Here is an 11,875-nt window from a genome sequence, read left to right as displayed (position 1 = left end):
TCAGTGAATTAAAAGATAATTTTTAATAATTTTAAAAAATCATTAACTCATTTTTGTTTTAAATTTATAATGATGCAAATTTTTCAAAATTTAAATTAAAACATAAAATTTGAATTTCTATTCTGATTACTTTTTATTTTTTATGTTTAGTTTGAATCTAAATAAATGTATTTTTTATTGAGATTTATCTTCAAAGTTAATGGATTGATTTAAAAATAAAAATGTCAATAAATTATTAAAAGTAGTAGAAAATGTACAATGTAGTCGATTTGTTCATATCACATTATTTTCTAATTCGGTTTGCAACTTTTTCTTTCTCAATTTCACCGGCAATAACTAAGAAAATAAGGTGGAGAAAATATATATCTTTAATTTTGCTCGCATTGCTTGTGAAATTGAAATATAAAGCACACAAATATAATTCTTTCTAATATCATTTTAAATTGCAAAATATGAAAAAAATTTTATTTAAATAAAGAAAGCTGTGCACACTATACTATTCATGTCTGTTGAGCAGAAAAACATGTTTACAGTTCACAAAACTAACAGCCAAGATTTCCATAAAATAAAGGGGCCAAAGTTTCCTATTACAAAAATAAAAAGGTAAAAGAAGAGAAGACTGGAAAAAAAAATGGGGTAAATGCCACCAAATTCATTGTTTCGGACTTTCGGTTCTTTCATCCTCTAGTTTTATGCTAAAAATATGATGATTCTGTTGTCACTGAAAATTTACAAAAATTATACTATATGTATATTAAAATTAGTTACTAAAATTAGTCATTAATATAAAATATATATTAAAATATAAATACACATTAAAAATAAATTAAACCACCTACAAATTCAACTGGTCGGCTAAATAAAGGTAATTCAACATTTCTTGATTAGTATTATGATTCATATTTAATTTTTTGATGGAAAGATGAAATTGATATGGAAACGTTAGGTACAAAATTTAATAAATAAAAACTTTTGCAAAATTAAAATTAATCTCAAACATTAGAAAAAAGACATATTTTTCTACTCTTTTAATAATAGAACAACCTACGTGTTATTTTATTACGGTTGGGTATATGAGATGGTTTCAAATCATGATTATATCTTTTTTAGAGAGATATTTATCTTTATATTTAATTTCTAATAGGGTTAATGACAATACTCTTTCAAGATACAATAAAATTTAAGAATTTTTTAATTAGCAATAGTAAGAAATTCTCAACTCTCTTGAACAAAAAAATCTCTTAATAGTTAAGTAAAATATACACTTAGTACTTCTATTTTTAAAATAGTGGATAAGAACTTATTTATACATACTGCATGTAGCAATTGCCAATAGACACAATATTTTGAACATATCCAATTCTTAAAGAGTTGTGTTCTTTTAGCCAATAAATATAATGTTTTGAACATACACAATTCTTAAAAGGTTGTGTCTTTTTAGACAAATGGTACTAAACTATTAGTAACCGTTTATTAATATTAATAATAATATCAATAACATTAATAATATTAATTGATCAAATTTGTAAATACCTTTCAATTCTCCACTGTTTATAAAATTTAAATACCATACAAGTATATGCATAAAAAATGTGTCATTAAGATTAAACATTCTTTTAGTGTAAATTTTAAAGTTCTAACGAAGTAATAGGTGTCTAATCGATTAAACTCATACTTCATATGCTAGTACCAAAAATTACACACATTACTTATACCCTCCAAGTTCAAGAGTTGATAATTTTAAACACGTATATGGTCTTGTGCTCATCCTGATTTTATGAATATTTACGAGAATAAAACCTCTAAAATTCTCGATTAGAGCGGCACCACTCCTATATTCATATAGGTGGAATCTTTTGATAAATAATATTATCATTCCATTAAGAGTTTTAACTCACACTTCTAATTTATTATAAATAGCACTAAATCATATACCTTAGTGCTTCAATTGCTAAATAACTTGTTATTATCCATTAAACCTTGAAACTAGTAGTCTACTAGAATAAGGTTGGGTTCCCATCATTTAACAATAATAGGTTTTAATTCCATTTTAGCAGTAGTCTCTTTGATTTTATCCCTTGACAAATCTTTAGTCAAATAGTCTGCTAAATTTCTTTGAAATCTTACATAAGTGATGGTAATTACACTATCATCTATTAGTTGCCTCACAAACTCATGTCTCAAACTTATATGTCTAGACTTTTCATTATAAACTTTATTATATGCTCGAGACATGGTTGATTCACTATCATAGAAGATTGAAATGGCTATCATCTGCTGTGGCCACAGCTTTATATCATATAACAAAATTTTTAACTATTTCGCTTCTTTACCTGCAGCTGATAACGCTACCAACTCAACCTTCATAATAGAATGTGTAATACAGATTTGGTTTTTTGAGGCCCAACTTATTACTCCACCACCTATGGTGAAAATCCATCTTGAAGTGGATTTGTTATCACTAATATTTGTAATCCAATTTATGTCGAAATAACCTTCTAAAATTGCGGGATAATCACTATAATGTAATCTAAAGTTTATGGTTTTCTTGAGGTAACCAAGAACTCTTGTTATAGCTTTTCAATGTTGATTCTAGGTTTTCATGTGAAACTTGATAATTTGCACACAGCAAATGCTATATCAGGTATAGTACAATGCATTGCATATATTAAACTTCTTATAGCACTAGCATATTCTAATTGTGTTATAGGTCTTCACATGTTTTCTTCTAATTTAAGATTATGATCATAGGGTGTATTGGATTCTTTAATTGTGAGATGATAAAGTTTTCTAATATCTTTTGATATAATGAGATTGAGTTAAAATAAAGCCAACTTCATTCTTATGCACTTTTATGCTTAATATTGTATCAGTTTCATTCAAAACCTTCATCTTGAATTTAGAAGTTAGATACTCCTTTGTTATACGAATTCCTTCTAAATTTGTTTCGATGATTAACATATCATCAACATATAGACAAATGATTACTCCATAATTTTTAGTAAATTTTGAGTAAATACATTTATCCGCACTATTATTTGAGAAGCTATTTGATAACACCATTGAATCAAACTTCTCATGCCATTGTTTAGGCGCTTGTTTTAGGCCATACAAAGACTTAATTAATTTGTAAACTTTCTTTTCATTTTCAAGTAGCACATAGCCTTCCGGTTGCTCCATATAAATTTTTTCATTAAGATCTCCATTTAAAAAAAAAAACCGTTTTAACATCTATTTGATGTATATGAAGCTTATGAATGAATGCTAATGCCATAAGAGTCCTAATAGAAGTCATTCTTGCCACAGGTGTATAGATATCAAAATAGTCTAGACCTTCTTATTGTCTAAATTCCTTGGCCACTAACCTTATTTTAAAGGTTTGTAATGAACCATCAGTATTATACTTTCTTCTAAATACCTACTTATATCCTATAGGCTTTGATATTTGAGGTAAATCAACCAAGACCCAATTATTATTTGATAATATTGAGTCAATTTCATCATTTGTTACTTCTTTCCAAAAGGTAGTGAAATCCCTTGAAGGCATAGCCTCTTTAAACGTTTGAGTATCACCCTCTATATTCATCACAATAGGAATCTTGTATGTCACAGAATTCTTAGTTCCTTCTACCAAAAAAGTGATAGTTTGAGAATAAATAAAATCTAAATTCAAGTCCTTTTCTTTTCTCACTCTCAAACTCTTCCTTGGTTCAATCAATTCTTTGTCACTAGACGTTTATTATTTTGATTATTTATTTCTTGTGAAATGTTAGTATTATTTTGGGGATATTCTGAACTAGAAGTTGAATCATTGATAAATTTATTTTTAATAAATTATACCTCTCTTATTCAACAACTTCATTAGACACTAAGTCTAATATTCTATATGCTTTAGAATTTTGAGCATATCTTATGAAAGTGTCTTTTATGGTTCTTGGCCCCAATTTGGTTCTCTTTTGATCAGGAACTCGATAAAAGGTTAAACACCCTCACACTTTTAAATAGATCAAATTAGGTTTTCTTCCTTTCCAAATTTTATAAGGAGAAACTTTTCTATATGTTGATGGTATCCTATTATGGATATGACATGATGTCAATAATGATTCACCCCACAAATTGTAAGGCAATTTTCCATTTAGTAACATTGAATTAACCATATCCACTAAAGTACGATTTTTTTTTTTTGCCAAACCATTTTGTTGCAGAGTACATGGAGAGGAAGATTCATGCACAATACCATGTAATTCACAAAAGTTATCAAATTCATTAAAAAAAATATTCTCCACCTCGATCACTACGAATGACTTTTATTTTCTTATCATGCATATTTTTTACTTCTATTTATATTTCTTAAACATTTTAAAAGTTTCATCTTTATTTCTAAATAAATATACATAAGTAAATCTAGAACAATCATCAATAAAAGTTATAAAATATATTTTTTCTCTTCTAGTAATATTGTCATTTAATTCACAAATATCACTATGAATCAATTCTAATAAATCTGTATTCCTTTTAACTTTAGGAAAAAATTTTCTTAGTAATTTTGGATTGTATGCAAATATCACATTTTCTATTAAAATTCTTATTATTAAGATCAATATAGTTATTTTTATGCATATATTCAATTGATTTGTAATTTAAGTGTGCTAATCTAATATGCCATAAATCACAAGAATCAACAACACACAAAAAAATATTCACTTTATTAATATTAAGTTTAAATATGCCTTCAGTACAATATCATTTTTTTATGAATTCATCATTCTTAAGCAAGATCATTTTATCAGATTCCATTACAACTTTAAATCCTTTCTTACACAAGAGACTAGTAGAAACTAATTTTTTTTTCAAATCCGGAATATGAAGTACATTTGTTAAATTTAATTTCTTTTCAGATATAAAATTCAATTGCACAATTCTTTGACCACAAACTTTGGCTGAGTTGTCATTGCCCATCAAGACTTCTCTATTATTCACTTCTTCATATGTTTTGAATTGATTGCGATCATTACAAACGTGAACAGTAGCTCCAGAATCTAACCACCACTCAAGTGATTTTCCTTGTGTTGCCATGTTGAGTTCTGTAACCATGGCAATATGCATATTTTGTACTTTTTCTACAACCATAGCTATTAGATCCTTCTCTTCCACTAAGTTGGTCTTTGAAACTTCCTTTTTCAGAAGTCTACATTCTTTGATGTAATGTCCTTTCTTGTGACAATGATAACACTCTCTTTATCTCTTCTTGTCTTGATTTGAATCTTTTGAGAACTTTCTTTTCTTCTTATTGGTTTTGTTTTCACCAATATGATTCACTTTAGAACTTTCAGAGAGATACACAGCATCACGTTTTCGAGTTTCCTCCTCTATATGTATATGCCTTAGTAATTTCTCAATTGTGAAGTCCTCACCAAGATGTAAAACTTTTTTTTATAACTATTCCATGATAAAGGCAATTTTGAAATAATTACTGCAACTTATAATGATTTAGGAATCACTACTTGTAGATCACAAAATCTACTTACAAAGATTTTTAATTCATAAATTTGATCGATAACAAGCATAGTATCATTCATAATAAATTCAAAATATTTTATCATAATAAACTTACTGTCCCTTGTCGTTTAATATTTTACTTTTCTTTCAAAGATTTCCAAATCTCCAATGGTGATTGAATTGACATATAGAGATCATAGAGTCGGTCGGATAAAGTATTGAGAATATGACATCGACATGCAAAAGTATCTTCATCACGTTTCATATTCAATTGAACAATCTTTTCTTTCTCTTTCGGTATGGAATTTTCGGTGGCATCGGCAATTGGTAGTCTTTGAGTCAATCACATATGCAAGATTGAAAACTAAAAGAAGAAATATCATCAGAGCTTTACGCTTAAGCCGTAGAACAGAGGTAGTGTGGTGTTACGGACCACTAATCATAAAATACATACGTATAATAGCGAAAAAATATAATATACTAGGAGCCTTGAAAAATAGGTAAAGCAAAATCGCAAAATAAAAAGCGCAATGCTCAAGAAACAGAATTACTTGCGTGCTAAGAAACCTAAATATCATAGATATGAATAAGCGAAAGAGTGGATAGATAGCCAAGAATACAGCATAACTAGCTCCTGACTCAGCCTGCGAAGCCAAGGCTGGCTGGAGAATATTTACATACATATACAAGTATCCCAAAATACCCAAAATACAGAAATAAAGCCTTAACTCTCCTTAAACCTCTAAGAGGGACAAAATAAATAAGTTTCTTGGAGAGAAAGCTAAGCATATATGTACATAAATTGATAATCAAAAGAACCCAGGGACCGCTCCTCTTTAAGAATCCAGACACCTAGCGAGGAGCCTCTCGACCTGCATCTGAAAATAACAACACAGTATGGGGTAAGAACCGGAGGTTCTCAGCATGGTAAAGGTGCCACCCATATAATATATAAGGTCCTGCGAATGCCAGAGGCAATCCTAAAACGCCAACACTCAATCATAAAACTTAAACTCTAAGCAGAAGCCATAACAAGGGTAGGTATTCTAAGGAATTCCAAACTTACTTACTTAAACCTAACGTTATCACCAACCTGTCCCATCCTTCCTCCGCTCCTCCATCACCAATGATTTAGCAAAGACAAACAACCAAACACTTTCAAGCACAAGTAGAAAATAGGTAGTGCAGGTAGCAAATACAGCAATTAGCAGAGTATATGTTCAGTTAGGTAATCCCAAGTAATGCATAGCAGACAAGACAAACAGAATGCACATGATGTATGCCTGTCCTATGGCTGATGAGGCTCATCTGTCGGTTATCCAGCCAACTCGACAAGTCCAAAACCCTTAGACTGTCCATCGTCGCGCATCCCCATGAGTCTATGCATAGATTTTCTCATTCATTCGTAATTCATATATTCATTCATTCATTTATATCTCACTCAATGGGGGATATGCATTCCCGTGAATTTATAGATTCCTGATCACCCTTACGACGTAAGGTCAACAGAGTATCAAGTTTCAACTTGGAACACGCGGTGGCAAGCCACGGTTCTGTTACCCAGGAAAACTTGTATCTCAGATATCATTAAATTCATAAGCCGCATAATATTCAAACCATTCACATTCATCATATAATCATTCATCTTAGCCATAACAACATGTATTCATTTAGCTTTCACATCATTCTCTTATAATTCACCATGTTTACCCTTTTCTTCATCCCCAAGTTACTTCAATTTCCTAGCTTCAACTAGTTACTAAGCTTACTAATAACATCTAGGGTTAAAAGGATAAAAATAGAGGTTTTAACGGTTCAAAACCATGCTTAATTCACAAAATACAGGTGCAGAAAAATAGAGTGTGTGCGGACGCACATAAGTGTGCATGCGCACAATTTGTGAAAAGCAGAGTGTGTGCGTACGCACTAATGTGTGTGTGTGCACACCGGCCAGGAACTATTTAGTGTGCGTGCGCCTCACATGTGCGAGCACTACCAACAGTATGCATACCCTTGTGTGTTTGTGCGCACAAAGTCGTGCGTACGCACAAATGAAATTGTTGCTACTGCTGGGTACGTACGCACATCAGTGTGCGTATGCACACACCAGAAATCTTGATTCTGCTATACTTAAAAAAATTTCAGTTTTTTGCACAAGATTTTTGACGTCCATAACTTTCTCTACAGAATTAGGTTTTCCACAAAATTTATACTATTCTCAAGCTTATAAAACCCTCTTTGATTTGAAACGAATCTCATGTTCATCCAAAATTTGAGATTCGAGTTAAGAATCACCGAAGTTCATAAAAAATTAGTTTTTTCCAAAGATCACCAAACCCCTATTTTTACCAAAACCTCATTTCATACTAAACATTTCACAACCAAGCATTACCAAAACTTAACTCCACATCTCCCATTCATTTTACAACACACCACACCCAATACACTCAACTATTCAATAACTATCTGCATATACACATACATTTTCATAAATCCTCAACCAAAATCAATGACAATTATACTCATATATATATAGTTCCCATGTCACACATACTAACATATACATTTAATCCTTTTATTCAACAATCACCAACAATAAATACTTCACCCCACTGTCATGAATGGCTCAACATTTACATTAAGAATTGCTAATTTATATCAAGTACACTAATTAACCTTCCATCAAACTCAATTGAATTCATCATCTAACACCAACACCACACTTTCAACAAAATCATCAATCACTACTCATTCTCAATATCATTTAATAATTCCATCAAAGTTACTAAACTTTAACATATTTACACATTTCAACTTATCCTAGGGTCGTCTAGCCTAAGTTTTCACAGAGCATTATATATTAAATACACAAAACCTAAACCATACCTTAGCCGATTTCCACATTTGGTTCAAGGCAACATTTAAGGCACACACAAACAGCTCCACAATTCACAAAATCACCAAGAATTGACACCAATCCAAGGCCTCCAATGTCCACAATTTCAAGTTTCAATTACATACACACTACCTAATACAAATATACAACACATATATACCCAAACTCAATATCTATTGCACAAATTCAAAAATTAGATAGAGTTATGGTTTTCTCACCTTACCCAAGCTTTGTATAAGAAAGAGTGAACATTTTTCTTAAGCTAATTGGATCCTAATACATCAAAAAGTAAAGAAATTCAACACCACTACATAATTTTTCAAAAATTGGGGGAAAGGAGAGGCTGGAGTGTTAGAGTGACTTACCAAAAAAATTGTTCTAATAGAATTGTAGAGCTCGACGCGCTGGACGCGTAGCCGCAAACGATGCGGCGATTGGAGCTCGGAAAAAGAAGTTATGGTGGATGAAAGTGGAAGTTAGGTTTTTGGCCTTCACCTTCCTCCTCCCATGGCTGCTGGAATGAAATGAGGAATGGAAGGGAAGTGATGAGCTGAACTCATTTAAGTGTTGGGTCTGGTTGGGCCCACGGGCCTAATTTGGGCCCGGTTCAACCGGTCAGCCCAATCTTAGGCCAAATTCTTCGAAATTAGTGTCAAAATTCTCGTTTTGAAGAGCTCTATCCTATTTTAATATTAGATTTACATTTTTAATTTTTCTAATTAAAATTCAATTTATTAATGAATTATTTACTAATTTTAGCGGGGTTTACATCCTACCCACTCAATTAAGAATTTTGTCCTCAAAATTCAGAGTTAGTTACCTAAAAAGAGGTGTGGGTAGTCCTTCTGCATATCTGATTCAAGCTCCCAGGTATGCTCTTCGATACCAGCCCGACTCCAAGCTACTTTCACCAAAAAAACTTCTTTTCCGCATAAACGTTTGATGCTGGTGTCATCAATCCTGACTGGAGTTACTAGAAGCGTCAGATCTTCCCTTACTTGAACTGATTCTGGTTCCAGGACATGACTTGGATCAAAAGTGTATTTACGAAGCTGCGATACATGAAATACGTCATGCAAGTTCGAAAGATGTGGTTGTAAAGCGATCCTATACGCCACTGGTCCAATTCTCTTCAGGATCTCAAACGGTCCAATGTAACGGGGATTTAGCTTTTTAGTCTTAATGGATCTTCCTATTCTGGTGGTTGGAGTAACTTTCTGGAAGACGTGTTCTCCTTCTTCAAACTCCAAAGGCTTCCACCTTTGATCAGCAGAGCTCTTCTGACGGCTTTGAGTTATAAGCATTCGGCCACGGATCTTCTTTATCTACTCAGTGGTTTCAGCTATCATTTCAGACCCTAGCAAACTTCTTTCTCCCGCTTCATACCAGCATAGTGGAGATTGACATTTTCTACCGTACAAAGCTTCATACGGAGCCATTCCAATGCTTGCATGGTAACTGTTGTTATAAGCAAACTCCACTAGGGGCATATACCAATCCTAACTCGCCAGTTGGTCCAAAACACAAGCTTTCAGCGTGTCTTCCAAAGTCTGGATTGTTCTTTCTGATTAGCCATCCGTCTGAGGGTTATATGCAGTACTTAGGCTCAATTGAGTGCTAAATGCTCGCTGAAAGACTTCCCAGAACCTTGAGGTGAATCGAGGATCTCTGTCGGATACAATGGTGAAAGGTACACCTTGTAGCCTCACAATTTCCTTAATGTATAGCCGCGCTAACTCCTCCATTGTGCAACTTATCCGAATGGGAAGAAAGTGAGACGGCTTAGTCAGTTGATCCACAACTACCCAAATGGCATCACAACCTGTTCGAGTTCTAGGTAAACCCAACATGAAGTCCATTGCAATGCTCTCCCATTTCCACTGTGGAATCTCCAAAGGTTGAAGGATTCTTGATGGTCTCTGATATTCAATTTTAACTTTCTGCCAAGTTAGACACTTGGAAACGTGCGACGCCACATCATTTTTCATTCCTGGCCACTAGAACATCGTCTTCAGATCTTGATACATCTTGGTGCTTCTCGGATGGATTGAGATTCCGCTCTTATGAGCTTCCTTCAATATGCTTTGTCGCAAATCCCCAACATCTGGTACAATAATCCGGTCCTTGAACCTCCATAAACTATTCTTATCTTCTGACACTCTCCACCGTTTGTCTTGCTCAATCGCCGGTAAAATCTTATACAATTCTTTGTCATTCTGATGAACCTTTAGAAGTTCAGCTTTGAAATCACTTGAAATCTGTAGCTGACTTAAGCACAGAGTCCCAAACTCTTCTCTGATTCCCAGTTTCAACCCTTGGAGTGCTTTTAGTAACTCTTCCTCTCGCAGCATCATCCAAGCAGCGCATAGAGACTTCCGACTCAAGGCATCCGCCACAACATTCGCCTTTCCAGGATGGTAGTTCAACTCAAAGTCATAGTCTTTCAGAAGCTCTATCCATCTTCTCTGACGCATATTCAACTCTTTCTGCTCAAAGAGGTACTTCAAACTCTTATGGTATGAGAAAACTTGAAACCTGACACCATAGAGATAATGCCTCCAAATCTTCAAAGCAAAAACAATGGCAGCAAGCTCCAAGTCGTGAGTTGGATAATTCATTTCATGTGGCTTTAACTGACGTGAGGTATATGCTACGACCTTACGGTGCTGCATCAGCACGCACTATAAACCCTTCAGTGATACATTGCAGTATACTTCGAATGGTTCACTCGGCTCAGGCAACACCAACATGGGTGCGGTAGTCAATCTCTGCTTCAATGCAAGAAAACTCTCCTCGCACTCAGGAGTCCACACAAAAGGTACGTCCTTCCTAGTCAGCTTGGTTAAAGGCAAAGCGAGCTGTGAAAACCCTTTAATGAACCTCCGATAATAACCCGCCAAACCTACGAAACTCCTGATCTCTGTCACTGAAGTTGGTCGCTCCCAATTCATCATTGCTTCAACTTTAGCAGGATCTACTGCTATTCCCTGCTTACTCACCACGTGGCTGATGAGCGGATAATTTATACGCTTTTTGGCATTGTTTTTAGTATGTTTTTAGTAGAATCTAGTTACTTTTAGGGATGTTTTCATTAGTTTTTATGTTAAATTCACATTTTTGGACTTTACTATGAGTTTGTGTGTTTTTCTGTGATTTCAGGTATTTTCTGGCTGAAATTGAGGGACTTGAGCAGAAATCAGATTCAGAGGTTGAAAAAGGACTGCTGATGCTGTTGGATTCTGACCTCCCTGCACTCAAAGTGGATTTTCTGGAGCTACAGAACTCGAAATGGCGCGCTTCCAATTGCGTTAGAAAGTAGACATCCAGGGATTTCCAGCAATATATAATAGTCCATACTTTGGCCAAGAATTGACGATGTAAACTGGCGTTCAACGCCAGCCTTCTGCCCAAATCTGGCGTCCAGCGCCAGAAAAGGATCCAAAACCAGAGTTGAACGCCCAAACTGGCACAGAAACTGGC

The 11,875-nt window shown here is 33.7% G+C and overlaps 1 protein-coding gene across 1 annotated transcript; it reads right to left on the bottom strand.

Moving 5' to 3' along the window:
* LOC107646619 lies at positions 9,208 to 9,848 on the bottom strand. Its single transcript, XM_016350794.1, has 2 exons — positions 9,762 to 9,848; positions 9,208 to 9,720 (listed from the first exon to the last, which is right to left on the bottom strand). Exons 1-2 carry the CDS (start codon positions 9,846 to 9,848, stop codon positions 9,208 to 9,210), a joined length of 600 nt encoding a protein of 199 aa, XP_016206280.1.

The sequence above is a fragment of the Arachis ipaensis genome, chromosome B06, assembly GCF_000816755.2.
Source record: "Arachis ipaensis cultivar K30076 chromosome B06, Araip1.1, whole genome shotgun sequence".
Classification (NCBI taxonomy): Eukaryota; Viridiplantae; Streptophyta; class Magnoliopsida; order Fabales; family Fabaceae; genus Arachis; species Arachis ipaensis.
The sequence above is the reverse complement of the archived record's forward strand: the minus strand, read 5'-3'. Positions and strand labels throughout refer to the sequence as shown.